Raw genomic sequence first — 17,297 nt, 5'->3', positions numbered from 1 at the left:
GGATACATGTCAATAAGTCAAAATATATCTACATATCTATCTGTATAATGGGAGAGACTGGTTTGCAATGGTGTGAGAGAATAACACTCTAGCAAGTTACACTGTAGACAATTTTTAAAAAAAAAAATACTTTTATAGATCTAACTGTTGACTTATAACAACTACCTTTATTATTTGTGTGAAATATTGTAAATCACACTAGACTTACTTGCAGAAGACTACTGGCCATCATTGGCTTGAACACATTGAGCTCAAAATGACTACAGACCATTGTCAAAGCATCACACTGAGTAGGATTAACCTTCCCCTGAAACAGAGTAAGGTTGTGGCTGAGTTAAATCTCAGATGCGAGACAAGTAAAATAATAAATTAAAGCAAGTAACAATGAAACTGGTTATAACAAATATATATTCACTTAGCATGAGGGTCTTACAGGCATACTGATTCCAGGTTCGTTTTCAGGTAGAATGAGTTCACCAAGACCACAACGGGGACCACTATAAAAGAACATCATTAAGAAAAGCCAGGAAATAATATTTGTCTATTAAAAAAGAGAAAAATTAAGTCACTGCAAAATCACTGAAATAATATTAAGTTATTAACATAGTATTTTGTAATTAAAAATATACCATGCCAGTTGATGGAGGCTTGAGTTCTCCTGCAGCATATTTTCACATAACAACACTGCTCCTATTAACATTTGGAAATATTCATTCAGATATACAAAGTTTCAAAGCACAATAGGAAATTTCAACAAATTAGATTATGATAAATAGAAGAGTCAAAACAATGGAGTTGGTTATTTTATCAAGATAAAAGGAAGAGAGACTATAACCACACTAGGTAAGTTGCTCTATACATGCTATTGAGATAAAGATATGAAATTACAAGCCCTAGTGCTAGTTATGTTATATCCCAGTTGAGATAAATCATAGTAAACATTACTTCAATCGCTTTCCTTTTCAGTTTCCACTGCATTGAAAGATGATGATTTAGCTCAATCCAAAATCCACATATATCATTGAACAATAAGGAATACTGAACACCTCTCACTGGTAGCAGCAATCGGAGAAGCTTACTACTCTCAAAGCTATTCCAATCTTCTGCCTCTGACTTTTAAAAGCAATTATCCAACATCAAGCCAAAACATGCTACCAATCATGTAAAACAATAAATTAAAGCAAGTAACAATGAAACTGGTTATCATATAAGATCAGGCTTAAAAATAGATCTACCAGGAAAGTATCAAAGCTACATAGATTTCTGACCAAATAACTTGACCAAGTCCACTGCCACAACACCTCATGTACTGTTAATAGATCATAAACCAGACAACAATGAAATAGAGGATTAGGGACATACATGTACTCACTTGAAATTATTATAAAAATGTATTTATCAGTATCAGATCAACTAAACAAGGAAAAACTATATTGAAAACCTGATTGGAGTATAGTCACCCCCTCGACGACCCTTCTTGCTTAATCTTCTTTCTCTTGCAGAAACCACACTTTGAATAGCAATCTAAATGAGAAAAAAGTTAACATTATGCCAGCTGAATTTTGCCATCTACCAAAATCCTATGATGTTCCCAACAAGAAAGATAATGGAAACTAAAATTAAGTTGCCACAAAGTTAAATTTTCACTTCTCATTCTTTCTTGGCGTTTCTCAGGGAGCATGAAGTATTAACATTTAACACTACTCCAACATGTCCAAAATAGCAGGTACTGTTATTAGTTTGTGGAATTACAACACATTGTAATTTATTATTAGTGATAGTTAGATATACTTACCCCAACCTCAGGATCCTCAATACCCATGTCTTTGCAGAAGATTCTAGCAAACTCTTCAGGATCACTCTCAAAGTTGTTCAAGTCCAAGCTAGAATACAATTATATTAGACACAGACAAGCTGAAACAACAAACAAAAGTGCAGCAAATCAGCAGATAACTGTTTCAATCTCATGAGGTAACACCAGTATGTCAACCTTACCCATAGGAACGGAAATGGTCCTTCCCCCGCATATGATTTACACGAAGATCAAGCTGCCAAAAGAAAACAACACAAATTTCTTAAAATTCAAAATTGCAGACATTTGGTTTAAATGAACATAAGCATTTACACAACAATTAGAATGTATGCTATGCCATTTACATAAGCATTTCCTAACTGTGTTCCTTTCATTCAGCCAACACCATTTCATGGAGAAGAAAGCCATGCCTTGCTGCAGATTAACATGGTAATTCACTATAAACACACACACACTAATAAAAACTAGATTGTGCCTTTGGAAAAATTCTAGATATGAAAGCTGTATAACAAAAACACAATCGATCAAAAACTAAGAAGCTAGATGATCACATAGTGTCTAGGAGCTGACTTTTTAACTCACAGCACCATAAACTGTTGATCGATACATGATTTTGGCCCCAATTGACCAAAAACAAAATCATCATTCTCTTTAACACACATAAGAACATATGCAATTGGCACTAATTTTCACACACCGATACAGAGATTAAATCTCATTGAACCAAAGTTGAATCGGGGAAAACCAAAGATGTACAAGGTTGACTCATGAATCGAAACAATGTAAATCAAAACCAAAAATAGTGAACGGAACCTGAACGAGATCAATGTTTGTTGTCCATGACTGAGCGGGGGAAGACGCACCTTCGTTCTTCGATCCAAATCTCGTGGGGAAGAAAAGGTAAATCGCGAGATGAGAAGGAGGTTTCAATCCATGAGTGTCTTCAATCCATGGCTGGCTGAGTGAGAATGAGATTAGGGTTCGCGAAATAGAAGATGGGTTTCAGAGGAAAACGTGAATGAAACTCGAACGAAGCAATTGAAACCCGAACGAAGCAAATGAGTTAGGGTTCACGTGACCCCTTCTAATTTTAATAAATTTTAATCAACCTGCAGCGCCTTCCCCAACCGCCGCTAAATGAACCGCTGCTAAAATCTTAAAAACCGCCCCCAATTAAATATAGACTGCCTCTAGTTGTATTTAAACTGCGGCGCTTGGCTTAACCGCCTCAATATTACCTTTTGCGGCGGTTGGTTCTTGAAGAACCGCCGCAGAATGTCCGCCGCTAACTGTTATTTTTCTTGTAGTGGAAGGACGCATTACTGCCCCTTGGCCATGATCCATGCTGCCAAAAATCAGTCACCACTCTTGTAAAATCCGCCTCCAACAGCTGCAAAAACCTATGAATAAATCTGAAGTTAAACCCGTCTGGACCAGGGCTTTTATCCCCCCGCACTGCCAAACTGCATCCTTGATCTCAGAGGGTTCAAAGCGATCTGTAAGGAAAGAATTATCCTCAGATGAGATAGTAGTAAATGGCACTCCATCAAGTTTCAGACCATCCGCAATAGCTGCTGCGAATTTCTGTTGAAAGAAATTCTTGACTTCCTCCTTTACCATGCCCAGATTTTCCTCCCACACGCCGTCAACCATTAGTCCCACCACAGAATTAGACCTCCGCCTCCAATTAATAGTAGAATGGAAAAATTTTGTATTCTGATCTCCTTCCTTAATCCACCTTGATCTTGCCTTCTGACAGAGGAGTGACTCATGCATCTTTAACACAGACCAGAATTCATGTAATAACCGTTTGCGTTCCTGACCTTCTTCCGCTGAAATTCCTTCCTCCTCTTCCTTTATGTCAATCTCATTCATCCGAGCAACCGCCTCATTCCGTCTGTTACGCAGGTTACCAAATACCTCTGAATTCCACGTTTTCAGCTTTAGCTTAAGGGCATTTTGTTTCTCTTTAAGAGCGAACGCACCCCAGCCGGTAACTTGATGCCCTTCCCAACTCTGTTTCACAAAAGTAGAGAATCGGCTGTCTTGAAACCAGCAATTCAGAACTCTAAACGGCTTCGGCCCCCAATCCTATACAAGGCACCTCAACAATGATGGGTTGTGGTCAGAAATGTCTCTATTCAAAACCAACTGAGAGCAGTTTGGCCAGGATACAATCCAATCGTGGGACACCAAAAAGCGGTCAATTCTGCTCCGAGCTTGGCCATTCGGGCTCGTCCATGTAAATTTTCTTCCTGCCAGTGGAATATCAACGAGCGCCATACCAGCTATAAACTCATTGAATCCTTCCATTTCTCTCCTGTGAGTCTAAAAATTCCCTATACTGCCTCTCCTCTCCTCCACACACCTGACAACGTTAAAATCCCCCACTACACACCATGAAGATATTAGTGAGCTGTTCTTCCAGGCCAGTAGACTTGCCCACAAATTCCTCTTGCCTTCCAATGAACAAGGGGAATAGATATTAACAATCACACAATTGATTTCAGTTGCACCCCAATCACCAACTAGACCTAAAAAACCATCACCAGAGATACACTCCGTGACTTTGAAGAGCCCATGTTTCCAAATACAAACCAGCCCCCCCGCTCGGTTAACCGCAGGCTGCGCGCGTCAATCAAATGCAGAGTCACCCCAAATTTGAGCGCAAACTTGCCTATCCACATTCTCCAATTTTGTTTCTTGGATACACACGAATTCTACCTGTTCCTTGCCTAACAGTTCTCTGATTACACGACGCTTGGCTGGACTACCCAAGCCCCTTACATTATAAGACAAAATCAACATAATCCACCTACAGAGCCCCTTCCACGGCCAACCCCATTGTTACCGCCAGCCCCCAACGCGTCCCTTCTCTCTAGCTGAACTAGACTTTGTATCACATCTTCTTCATTACCTGAGAATGTGACTCCCAAGCCTCTCCCTTCACGCCAAATATTCCTTGCCTCCACTTCTACATCCTTCAACCAAACTGGTGTATTCGCTCTACAGCTCATAGAGCCTGTCGAAGAAGCACTAAGATGATGGAAATTTTGTCTCACCTTTTTCCTGGTCGCAGCATCCCTAATGATCCAAGACTCATCCTTCGAGCTCTGTCTTCTACTTGCCGTTGACAACACTATATCGTCTGCATCTGGCGAGCCTCTACTGGAGGGGGAAGGTCGGGACATCCCCTCGTCAACATCCTCCCTCTGAGCCTGGTTCGTCACCGCTGCAGCTTGGATTTCAGGTTGCAAGGGAGGCACACCCCCTTCCGGCATGTTAGGGATTTGATTAAGGTAGAAATTCCCAATTCCACTTTCTTCATCTGAGTCCACGTGTTGTGTTGGTGAGGAAAACCCACCCTGGGCCGCTAAGACTCCAAGACCCGAAATCCGACCCAACTCATGGCCCGACCCATTTAGTGGATTCCCACCATGGGCCTCTACTGAATGATCCAAAGCCTGAAGATGGGTTGAGGCGTTGGTCTGCAGGCCCACATCCACATTTACAACTTGGTTTGACTCCATCATGGGCCCATCTGTTGACTTCCCAGCTGAATGCATAACCGCCAATTCATTTAATACTGTTGGATCGTTATTATTCCTTTTGAGAATCTGAACCTTCCCTGGGATAATGCCTTTTCCAACGCCCTCATGATTGCGCACACCCTCAATAATTGGGGAGTTGGTATTTGACCCAATTATTGCCGCAGCAATCTCCAACGTAAGGCCGTTACCCCCGTAAAAATTAATTTCCTTGTCGTTGGCTTGACCGCCCCCCGCTGCCCGAGATGATTCACGGCCACCCAGTTCTTAATGCATTTTGTCCCCCGTGTCTCGCTCTCCCCCTTTTCCATTCCTTTCCTCCGGAATATCTGAAAAAATTGAGACGTCATCATCACCATCTCCATTCCCGGACCACCCAGATGAGCTATCATCACTCTCCGTCTCATGTCCCACACAGCGACAGCAAGCTGAGGCATCACCCCCAACTTCTTCATTGATCCTTATTGTGAATGTAGCCCCATGCACTTGTATCTTCTTGTAGACGTTAATTGTCTCCAGATGCGAGGTCCTGATCTGAATTCTAGCGTAATCCAATCTGGCCAAAGATGTTGTTGCGTTGTCAATCAACGTCATCTTCCCTATGGGTAAGACTAAGTACTCCAAACATGCTGGAGTCCACATATGCAGGGAAAATCCTGAGCATCTCAGCCATGTGACCCTATGATCCAAAGCAACAGCAGGAAACCGAGTATACACCACCTCAAACAGCTCATTCACCCAAGCTTCTGACTCAGCCAATGCTGTTTCCAAATTCATGTCCTCCGGCCCTGTTAGAAGGACCAATTCATCACCTAGGTAACGAACTTGAATGGTATTGTAGCCTTCAAGGATAAAGGCATCCTGCAGAGAAGGGATTTGAACCACGTTCCTGATTACACCTACCAGGCTATTCTTAAGCCAGGTCTTCACCTGGGGGATATCGGGTCCATTCCACTTTTCCACCACGGTCTCCTTCAAACCATCCCTCAGTGAGCTCTCAACCTTCTCAACAGTCTCATTCTTCTCCGGGTTATCTCTCCCTGCTACCACTTGCGCGAACGTTCTTCCAGTACGGCTACCCGCTGGCTTATTACCCCCTGGTTTCGCAACCTTACGGGGATCTGGTTGCCTGAAGGATCCAGCATCTTGCCGCCGTTGTCTTGCCCGGTCATTGGAATACTTGGGCAGATTTGCATGCAGCTTTGTCGAGCCAATGAGAATCATGTCCAGTTCCCGTTCTAGCCGTAGTGGCTCCTGCACATTCATGAAGCGCACAAAGTCGAACCGGTAACCCTGCTTGTTCCGTCTAGGTGGAATGACAACCTCCCAGACTCTACCATACCTTTGGAAGATCCCCCACATATTCTTCTCTCCAAAGTTATCAGGAAAATTTGTGAAGAAGTACAATGTTAGGTTTCCTGGCGTCTTCCTCCAATCCTTCTTTTGCCATAGCCTGTCAGATCCTGTCCTCCTGTCACCAACCCACTCTCTCTCTCTCTCTCTCTCTACCTCTATCTCTCCCTCTCTCTCTATCTCTCCCTCTCTCCCTCTCTCTCTCACCATCTTTTAGTCTAATCACGGCAAGTATCTTTTATGAGAAAATTTAGAATTTCTTATGTGAACACGCACACAAAAGTCAGCTTAATCTTAAGGTCTTAAAATGATGGTGTTAGTAGAAACTAGAAAGGGACTTAAATACCTGTCCAATTTGGATGTGTCTTAAAGGAAAGTTTCTCCTGCATGGACCCACTTCTTCCCTCAAGTTTCAACCTAGCTTAGAATCAATTGTCAGTGTCAATATATCATACAAATTACCCAAGACTCGGGTAATTAAGGAGTCATGCATGCATGCATCTATTGTCAAGAGTTGTTTGAAAAATTGATTATTGATGTTCCACATGTGTCACCTACTCACCTATATAAAACGGTTAAGCCATACAAGGTAGATTCATGAAGCAACTCTAATACAACAAATACAATATTTTGAAAACATAGTTTCCAGTGATATCATGGTGGGGTTCCCCTCCCAAAGTGAACTATTTTCTCTATTGTTACCATTTGCAATCATATGCAGTTTGGGAGTAAGCGAGTTAAAGGCTAATTCCTGCAATGAAAAAGACAAGCAAATACTCCTATGTTTCAAGCACTCACTTACGGATCAATCAGGCATGTTGTCTTCATGGTCTACCAAAGAAGATTGTTGTGAATGGAGAGGAGTCCAGTGTGACATAAATGGAAGAGTCACAAATCTCACCCTCCCTTGTTCCACTGATGGTGATGAATATGTTGACATCAATGACAGTAATGGCAACACAAACCATTGTCTAGCAGGTGAAATCCACCCATCTTTACTTGAACTTGAATTCTTGAACCACTTGGATTTGAGTTACAATAACTTCAAAGCTATAAATTGGTCATTGGGCTGTCATAACTTGTCACTAGTTAATGCCCCTCATGTGAGTGAAAACTCCTCCAATCTTGTGTATCTAGGCTTGTCCGGAAATGACATGCTTGCGATTGATGATTTGAGATGGCTTCTTCGCCTATCATCCTTGGAATATATATACTTGGATTTCATTGATCTCCACAAGGAAACTCAATGGCTTCATATATTGGCCATGCTTCCTTCACTTTCTAGGCTATCACTAAGCAGTTGCAAACTTGTAAGTTCTAGTCCACCTCTTAACTATGCCAATTTCACTTCACTTGAATACCTTGATCTTTCTGGCAGTGATTTCTTATCTGAATTTCCTAATTGGTTGTTCAATCTAAGCGGCCTTTCTTATTTGAGTCTTGGAGAAAATCGTTTCCAAGGCCAAATACCCAACACTATATTGAATCTTAGAAACCTGCATTACTTGAGTTTGGTGGACAATAGGTTGAGTGGAAAAATTCCTGATTGGTTAGGCCAACTTAGGAGCCTACACTATCTTGACCTCTCTCTTAATTTACTAACCGGTTCTATTCCTGCGACTTTGGGGAATTTGTCATCCTTGAGAAACTTTGGAGTCTCCTCAAATCACTTGACCGGAAGTCTTCCTCAAAGTTTTGGGAAACTCTCCAACTTGGAGTATTTGAATGTTGATCAAACTTCTTTGTCTGGAGTTGTGTCTCATAGAAATTTCGCCAATCTTTCAAAGTTAAAGGAATTGTGGTTGGGTTCACCCTTCTTTCTCTTTGATTTTGGTCCCCATTGGACTCCTCCTTTTCAACTTCATTCACTTAATTTGGCTTATGTAGATCTTAAACTTCTTCCATGGTTGTATACTCAAAGATTTCTTGACACTCTACACATTAAGAGCTCCTCGTTCATGCTTGAATCTCAAGAAAATTTTTGGAGCTGGGGAGCTGACATTAAATTTCTCTCTTTATTCAACAATTCCATGCCTTGGGACATGATGTCAAACGTGTTGTTGAACTCCGAAGTCATATGGCTTGTTGCAAATGGTTTGAGTGGTGGCCTCCCTCGATTAACTCCAAATGTGAGAATTTTTAATATGGGAAGGAACAATTTGTCTGGGTCTCTTTCTCCTCTCTTGTGTCATAAGATGAATAGGCAAAACAATTTACAATACTTGGATATCCATGAGAATTTTTTATCTGAAGAGATCCCTAATTGTTGGGAAAATTGGAAATCATTGGTAAACATAGAACTCGGGGGAAATAATCTAACAGGCACTATTCCTCACTCAATTGGTACTTTGTCTAATCTTTTGTCATTGCAGCTTTATGATAATAACTTGCACGGACAAATACCTTTATCTTTGAAAAAGTGTGAAAAGCTCTTGATCCTTAATCTGGCTGAAAATAAATTTTCTAGAAGTATACCAAATTGGATTGGACAGAATATGAGAGCTCTTCAGCTGAGATCAAATGAATTTAGCGGTAATGTTCCTTTACAAATGTGTCAGCTTTTTTCTCTCAATGTGGTAGATCTTGCAAATAATAGATTAACAGGGGCAGTGCCCAACTGCCTCCATAAAAAACAGCCATGGTTTTCAATAATTCTACAACACCATATGGAGAAAGCAGTTTTGAAGTTCGAGATGTTGGTACCAAATTTAGATTTGGTATTAAGTTGGTCAGCAAGGGAAATGAATTAAAGTATGGGAGGTATATGCATCTTGTTGACCTTTCCAGCAACCAATTGTCAGGGAAAATCCCTTCAAAGTTATTCAGGCTAACTGCATTACAATCACTGAATTTGTCACACAATCAATTAATCGGTACCATACCAAATGAAATTGGTGACATGAAACAATTGGAATCTCTTGATTTCTCAAATAACAAGCTTTCAGGGGAAATTCCTCAAAGCATGGCTGCTCTATCTTTTCTTGGTGCTTTGAATCTCTCATTCAACAATCTCAGAGGTCAAATCCCGTTAGGGACCCAACTTCAAGGATTTACAGCTCTTAGCTATATTGGAAATCCTGAACTTTGTGGAGCACCACTTATGAAGAATTGCACTCATGATGAACCACCACATGACACAAAATTGGTGGGTAATGATGGGAATGGTTCTGATGAGTTCTTGGAATCACTCTATATGGGCATGGGAGTTGGATTTGCAATTAGCTTCTGGGTGGTTTGTGGTACCATTTTCTTTAATCGGACATGGAGGCATGCCTACTTTAAATTTCTTTATGACGTGAAAGACCAAATTTATGTCAAGTTGGTCCTGAAGTGCACTCCATCAGTTCAAATTTAGCAATATGGTGAGCAAAATATGTTAAAATTTGCCTTCTTTTTATTTTTATGTTCTTTTTAAATGTACATTTAAACTTTTTGAAAGCTATTAGTCATTTTAGTAGAAAACAGTTTTAAGATCAACTTTACATCGCAATTACTTATTTGTTTAAAATATTGCTTCTCTGTTTATGGTTATCATATTGATAACATTAGGGCTTTTTACTAGATATGAACCTCAGTCACATACATATATCATTGCTTAACAGTTAAAAGGCTTCATTGAATATATTTAACTCACGATATTTGATTAATTTTTTTTCAGATTAATAGCTACGGATATTGTCCTTCATGACATGGGTGTGCTTTCACCCAAAGGTGTCTTTCAAGTGTAGTGTTTAGACTCTAGCTAGTATTTAGATTCTCATGTTTGTAAAATCAATGTTTTATATATGTGTAATGTATTTAAGTGTGGTGAATATTGTTATATCTTATATCAGGGATGTGTATGCAACTCTATCCAATCGTGTAGTTCCTAAATTGTTGAGATAATTTACTGTGTTCCAGTCTAGCAGGGGAAATCCACCCATCTTTGTTTGAACTTGAATTTGAGTAACCATAACTTTAAAGCTTTACCCAGCTTCTCATTAGGTTGTAATCAGAACTTGTCATTAGTTGTCAACCATCAAGAAAGTTGAAATACCTCCAATCTTGTATCTCTTGACTTATCTAAAAATGAGATTCATTTGATTAATGATCTAAGCCTTCTTGGTCTACCAGCCTACAATATCTCTGCTTGGATGGGATTGATATCCATGGTGAAATTTAATGGCTTCATAAATTGACCATGCTTCCTTCACTTGACGATCAAGTTGCTTCTTGGTTGAGACCCAACAATATATAGAGGCTCACCCAATCCACCTCTCCCGCGCCGTCGAAAGAACCGGGATCTTGCATCCCCTTCCACATCCTCTGTGAAACCCTAAAAGAAGAATAAATGGAGTTCTGGTTCACATCCTCTCGAGCCAGGAATAAAGGTGCTTGGTCTGAACTTCGATATGGACTCGTCTTTGTTTTTATGGGGTTCATGTTTCTTCAATTGAGTTTTGCTGAAGCCGAATGAGGTGGCGGTAGCTGCGAACAGTTTTGGGCTTCCACCATGACCAAACCTTCAAATTTTATAGGTTTTCATGGTTGTTTTTCATCATTTTCAGGGGACTGAGTTTGCTAGTGGAACCATCTCCAGATCTGCAAGCAATGGTGGTTTGTGGGACGAGGTTGAGTAATTGTCAACAAGGTGGAAGAACATTAACTTGTTTCGGTTTCTAGGTTGTACCACGCTGGTGTTACTACTACCTTTGCCAAAAGTGTAATCGAGGTTGACGGTGAGGCACTTTATGTGGTGTTGTAGGGTTTCGGTCGAATGAATGAGGGTGGTTGTGGAGGTTAGTGAGGAGGTTGGTTAGGGAAAAAAGAAGGGAAGATGTGAGGGCATTACAATTAAAATGAAATTTCAATTAAAATAAATCATAAACACAATATTACCAGTCTAACCGGTTACAAGTATAACATCTTAACCGAATATTCTATTTTTATGGTTGTGAGACATCGATCATCCACTGATGCATGATATATTGCATAATACACCTTAAACGACACTTGAACCGTGGAGAGTTTTAATTTCAATACTATTTTTTAAAAATAAAGAAATTTTAATAGGATTATGCATTCCCCAAATTACCCATACCTTACTCTACCACCTTTTTTTTCAAGAAAAAAAATCCTCGTAATTTTAATTTTAATAGGGCTCAGCTCATGGCCAAAGGGAGAGTCACCAAAAGGTGAGTTCACTCACTCCCACTCTTTTTCTTCTTCTTTCTCCTCACTTCTCCCCTTTTTTCCTCGCTAACTCTCTCTCTCTCTCTCTCTCTCTCACCTGAAGGTTCCTCGTACACTATCAAAGGGAAGCCATTGGAGGAAGAAGATCACCCGACACCCTCGTGCGAAGCTTGCATTGATACAAGGTACAATGGAGGAGCTAATCAATGTTCCTGAACTTTATATACTCTAAAGCTATGTGTTTTTTTGTGTGTGTGTTCTGTTGTGGGGTCATGGATTTTGGGGTTCTGTGTTGTCTTCAAGCTTTGGAATCATGAGGTGATGAACTTAGGGTTGTGATTTTGTTGTTGTCTTGAGTAAATTAGTGAATGGGTTGTGATTCATAATGTCTAATGTATGGAAGATGAGACCCTTCGATTGTGGTCTTTGATTTTTTGTTGCTACATTCTCATGTTGTTGCTTGCTGCAATTTACACTTGGTATTAGTCTTTGGTTGTAAAGCTTTTAATATTTGGGGTAAAATATATGGTGTTGTTTCTTAGTGCTTAAAGTTTGCTTTATTGGGATAAATGGTTTCGGGTTGCTGAATAGAGCCTTCAAATTTCGGGGTGGAATTAGAATGGGGAATGTGTGTGATCTATGATTGTATAGATGGTAGAAACATTGTTTTGTTTTATTATTACGTGCTGTGAAACTTTTACGGTTGTAGCCAGTATGTATCTAAAATTGTGTGCAAAGTGAGGTTGATTGTGTGATTTTGATGATGGATTGTGTTTGCTGCACTTCCTGTTATAACTTAATGATCCAGTTGATGAACTCTTCTTGCCTAAGCCCTTGAACATGTTGAAAATTATACTACTGTGTGGAAATTCTATTTTCTGCTATTGTTTAGTTTATAATTGATTATGAACCTAGGTTATGTTGTTTTAAGTGTTAGATTTGAAGAGTTCAAGTTCGGTGAATTATGTATATGAAAATTGTTTGATTTGTACGATGGAAATGAATCTTGGTATATGGAGAAGAGAGGAAAAATTGTATGATTATGTTTTGCTTGAGAAATTTTTGTCCCCCTGGCAATCTTTGTATTCCCTACGATATAATTATGTATGGCTTCCTGAAGAGTGCCTGCTAGTATTTGAATATAAAATCAACATTTTAATTTTAATTTTAATTCATTTATCTATTTTATAGAAAGGCTTCTCAATATTTTTGACAAATGAAAAATAATACTACTTGTTTAGTACTAGTTTCATCAGATTCTAACCATAAGAAATGAGGGTCTCTTAAAAGTAATATTCTAAATTAAACTCTCAGGAGTATTCTGTAGTGCTTTAGACCCATTGTGTTTGGTTGATATTTGACCTTTATTCTATTGTTCAGCTTCAGTGAGGAGACTGGGACGTTACGATGGTTGAGATTCTCTTCGACGATATCTTTAGAGTGGAAAAATTGAACCCAGATGACAAAAAATTATTTGAGAAAGGTATTATTATTATTATTTGTCATGCGTATTTTTCAATTTTGTCTGTATGTCGGCTCAGTTTAACTGGCTCTGCTTTATTATTCCTGAATGACGAAAGAAGATTCTTGTTCTCATGTTTGTATATTGTTGTTATTGTCATGATAAAGAGTGGAAGACTTAAGCTTTAGTTCAAAAGATGAAGCTGATGGCAAGGCACCCCTTTGTAATGCTTGTCTTACTGTAAAACTAAATTCTCATTTTTTAGAGCTTGCTGTTTTTAGTTGCATTCCCTTTTTATGGTACATGTCCTTTTTTCTTCTGTATCTTGTGTTCCATCTGCTTTCTCGTAGACTGGGAGGATTAAGATGATGAGTGGGATTATTTTCTCCTGTTAGTGACATGTAACTTTGTGCTTTGTATTTTCTTCTAATGCTTTGATTTGCTTCTGAAGTTACACGCATTGAAGCGAGAAGTGAAAGGTTTGACATGTTTATGCACCTAGACATCAATTCTGAGTTATATCCATTAAAGGTGGGTCAGAAGTTCGCTCTATTATTGGTTCCGACACTGAATCCAGATGGCACCCCAGACACTGGCTACTATGTTCCGGTAATTAGTTTATTCTTTTTCTTGTAACCTACTAGAACTAGAGTGGAAATAAATGACAAGGATCAGGGTCAAAGGTTAAGAGTACATCAACGATTACCCCGGTGTTTGAATGACCTGGAACTCCTTCCAACTATTCCCCAAAATATCTGATAACCTGTAATTCTCTACCATTTTCTTTGTAGCCAATCTCTGTCAATTCTGTTAGATTTGAATTTCTAGACTATTGCAGCTCATGGTTGGTTTTGAAAAATTTACTGGCAAATGTAGCTAATGTTGGTCCAAACATGGGTGCTGAATAAGTGCCTTTTATTTATTGGATTTACTTGAATATGGGTTGTGAACATGATGGAGCATGTTTTTGTCTGAATATTTTGGCATTGCAACTATGCACTTGACATCAGATATCTAAGGAGCTTAGTTTTTGTAGGTTCATGTAAAACCTGTTCTAAGTGCCCTGGACCAAGCAATAACTACTATATGAAATGATTATAGGGTGATCTAGTGTTATTAGCTCATGAACAGGTTTTCCATGTAGGATAAAAGACCTGATCATTAAAATGTAGCTCTTAAGTCTTAAGAGATTCAGTAGAGAAGGATGGGGGCTAGAGGTGTGAAATGTAAAAAATAAAATTACTACTGCACAGTTGTCAAAGTAGTGTGAAAAAAGTACGTGTGGTAGTAACAGTAGTGTAGTCTGTATGTCCAATTTATAAGTATAGTTCCCTTTGCCCTTCATTTTTCTTTTTATGTTTGCCTTCCTTTTTCCCTGGTTTGTCAAGTCCCTTCAGGTCCAACCATGTGTAAATCAGAAATCCTAGATTTGCCTAACAGAACTCTGCTGCTTGTTTCTTCCCCAGGGAAATCGGCAATCACTGGCCGATAATTTTGAATATGTCATGTATGGGAAGCTCTACAAGATATCAGAAGGTTCTGGGCGTGAAAAAGCGTATGTCCATTACCTGTTTTGAGTAGCAGATTACAGAAATTTCTATTTAGTTTCTGCATGACATGTATGTTTTGCTCATTAACCCTTAAGAGGCTAGTGATTGGGGGCTGTGGACATTCTTTCCTTGAGATATATATGAATTATCAAGAGCATGAATGAATGAAACGTGTGTAGTTTATATGTTACAATAGGCACATGTTGTTTCCAAGTGTCAGAGTTCACTAATTAAAGATGGAAATTGTCATGATATCATTTATTTTTTGCAGTGCTAATCAGTGGTTGTTATTTCCTAGTAGCAGCTGTCCAATTAGTGATGAACGTGATCATCGTTACACTATAATTTGATGTTGTAATATACTTTATGGTTTCCCCCCTTATTAGTCTTGATTTTTGGCTTTGAATTGTAGGGAGCTGAATATTTCATTTGGTGGGCTTCTAATGATGATGAAGGGAGATCACTCTCATTGCAACAAGTTTGAGCTTGATCAAAGGTTGTATCTTCTGATGAGGAAAGTCTGAAAATCATGTTAAGAACAAGGATGAGGAGGCTGTTTCTAACTTCAATGTTAGGGTAATTTGTAAGTCGATTATCATACTAATGCGGATCTTTACGATTCGATTTTCCAAAGCAAATATTTGGGGATTGGTCCCTTCATATTCCCCAGGTGTTTGTATTTTGCTAACTGTCAAAGCTTGATTAATTAACTTGTCACCGAAATTATGTAAGTCTGACTTTAAGAGTGAACACTAGATTGATCAGATTTCAGGTATCGAGTCCATGATGCTATGTTTTGTTCAGAATTATTAACTGAGCTAAAGTTAAGAAAAGTACGGAAAGCACGAGGGAAAGAGGGCAACAAGCTAAACTAGAATGAATGAATTAGCAGGCAGCATCATGCAACTCATTGCCCGCAATTATATGGCATCTATGCTATCTTTCTTTTTATGCAAGTCCAACACAAAATCACTCATTCCCTGTGCTTTCTATTATCTCCACACACCGTGCATGTGAAGGTTTCTGGGACTTGTAGTAATATTGCTTGCAGTTCTAAGGTTTAAATTTAGGGCAGTGTATTGAAAACCTATGTATTAAACAAGGAAAAATGTGGGTCTTCCAATCAGATCAGTAAAATAAAATGTCACCTTCGTCCTCATTTTGAATTATGTTGCCCTCAAGCCATTGCGAGTCCTCTCCTCCCTCTGGCTGCTTCAAAGAGAAGCTTTTTCCTGTACTATAACTATAGTAGTAGCATGCCTTTTTTCTTGAAGCTAAGAGGTTGGGCTGTGCATTTCATTGGTTTGACTTCACTTTTCTTAGGAATAAAGATAGGGAGGGTCCTGTAATATCGACGACGCAATATGATCTATACTGCTATACAACTTCATCGGCGTCCTATGCTGCTACTCCCTTGCCGACCATTACTACTACTGCCATGTACTCCCCAATGACTTCTTCCCCCTTCATCTACTCCTGCTTCATCACTGCCATCTAAGTCATTAAAGAATTCTTGCTCATCCACAACCTTCTCTTCCCTTTGTAGCTTCATCGACATCCTCCTATATGCCCTCTAAAAGTGGTGATCATAGCTATTTTAGGTGATGATATGTTATGGTATAAAGCATATCAATTATTGTTCAACAATGCGACGACCAAGGAAATGTAAGCGGTGTTCCTAGTTTTCTAAGACTCCCTGTCGTGTTCTCGCGCCAACAAACATGTTTTTTTATCCAACAATCCGTGTTCCTAGTCTTCTAAGACTTCCTGGGGCGTTCTCGCGCAAACAAACATCTTTTTTATCCAACAATCATAAACATTGTAGGAGGGAGATAGAGAGTTTTGGTGCAGGAGAGGATTCACTTGTTAGTTGTTACAGAGTGACGGGGGTCGAGCATTAATATTCAAAACATAAATTAACCCCCCTAATCTCCTCGAGTTTCAGTAGCACAAAAGGAAGCAAAACTAAGTCAATCATAGTTAAGTTCAAAAAAAAAAAGTCAATCATAGTTTCATAGTCGTCACACACAAAAAGAATTGTTTAAATATCGAAAGTAACTTACATACGAACAAGTGCCTATCAATAAAAATATCAAAAGTAACTTACATACGACATATATTTCTTTTTTTATAAATAAATATTGTATATTTCTTTTTTTATAAATTAATATTATATAAATTTGTTTTAAAATATCATTTAAAAAATTGAAATCAATATTGTATTTGACTGCAATAAATAAATACTACCATATGTGATGATGAGGTAATATTTTATTTTATGATTTATATTCACGTAATAATTATCATATAATTGAATAAATATTTTTTATTGAATGCAGTTTCATTATAAATAATCCATTGTAATTGATGATTGGTTGTAGTTTTTGTTTATTTTTCAA

General features: G+C 38.8%; 2 protein-coding genes, 1 long non-coding RNA gene and 1 pseudogene across 6 annotated transcripts; 2 read left to right on the top strand and 2 right to left on the bottom strand.

Moving 5' to 3' along the window:
- Positions 1-233: 233 nt before the first annotated feature.
- On the bottom strand, positions 234-2,882 carry LOC130718714 (uncharacterized). 4 transcript variants are annotated; one of them, XR_009012766.1, is made up of 7 exons: positions 2,627-2,882; positions 1,796-2,048; positions 1,442-1,524; positions 1,236-1,309; positions 630-1,151; positions 434-497; positions 234-307 (listed from the first exon to the last, which is right to left on the bottom strand). It is a non-coding gene; the product is annotated as an uncharacterized LOC130718714 (long non-coding RNA). The 4 variants fall into 4 exon arrangements; XR_009012765.1 differs by having other exon boundaries at positions 630-1,309; positions 1,796-1,914; positions 1,996-2,048; XR_009012767.1 differs by having other exon boundaries at positions 630-1,309; positions 1,796-1,883; positions 1,996-2,048.
- A 2,746-nt stretch (positions 2,883-5,628) lies between these two features.
- On the bottom strand, positions 5,629-6,723 carry LOC130719283 (uncharacterized). The gene has a single exon (XM_057569910.1). The coding sequence runs from the start codon at positions 6,721-6,723 to the stop codon at positions 5,629-5,631; it is 1,095 nt and encodes a 364-aa protein (XP_057425893.1).
- A 647-nt stretch (positions 6,724-7,370) lies between these two features.
- LOC130719282 (receptor-like protein EIX2) lies at positions 7,371-10,577 on the top strand (annotated as a pseudogene).
- A 1,312-nt stretch (positions 10,578-11,889) lies between these two features.
- On the top strand, positions 11,890-15,669 carry LOC130721144 (DNA-directed RNA polymerases II, IV and V subunit 8B-like). Its single transcript, XM_057571884.1, has 5 exons — positions 11,890-12,071; positions 13,267-13,369; positions 13,800-13,957; positions 14,815-14,903; positions 15,311-15,669. Exons 2-5 carry the CDS (start codon positions 13,294-13,296, stop codon positions 15,420-15,422), a joined length of 435 nt encoding a protein of 144 aa, XP_057427867.1. The 5' UTR covers positions 11,890-12,071; positions 13,267-13,293; the 3' UTR covers positions 15,423-15,669.
- The last annotated feature ends 1,628 nt before the right edge of the window (positions 15,670-17,297 follow it).

This window comes from Lotus japonicus, chromosome 5 (genome assembly GCF_012489685.1).
Source record: "Lotus japonicus ecotype B-129 chromosome 5, LjGifu_v1.2".
Taxonomy (NCBI): Eukaryota; Viridiplantae; Streptophyta; class Magnoliopsida; order Fabales; family Fabaceae; genus Lotus; species Lotus japonicus.
Note: the sequence above shows the minus strand (reverse complement) of the source record. Positions and strands in the feature narration are given on the sequence as shown.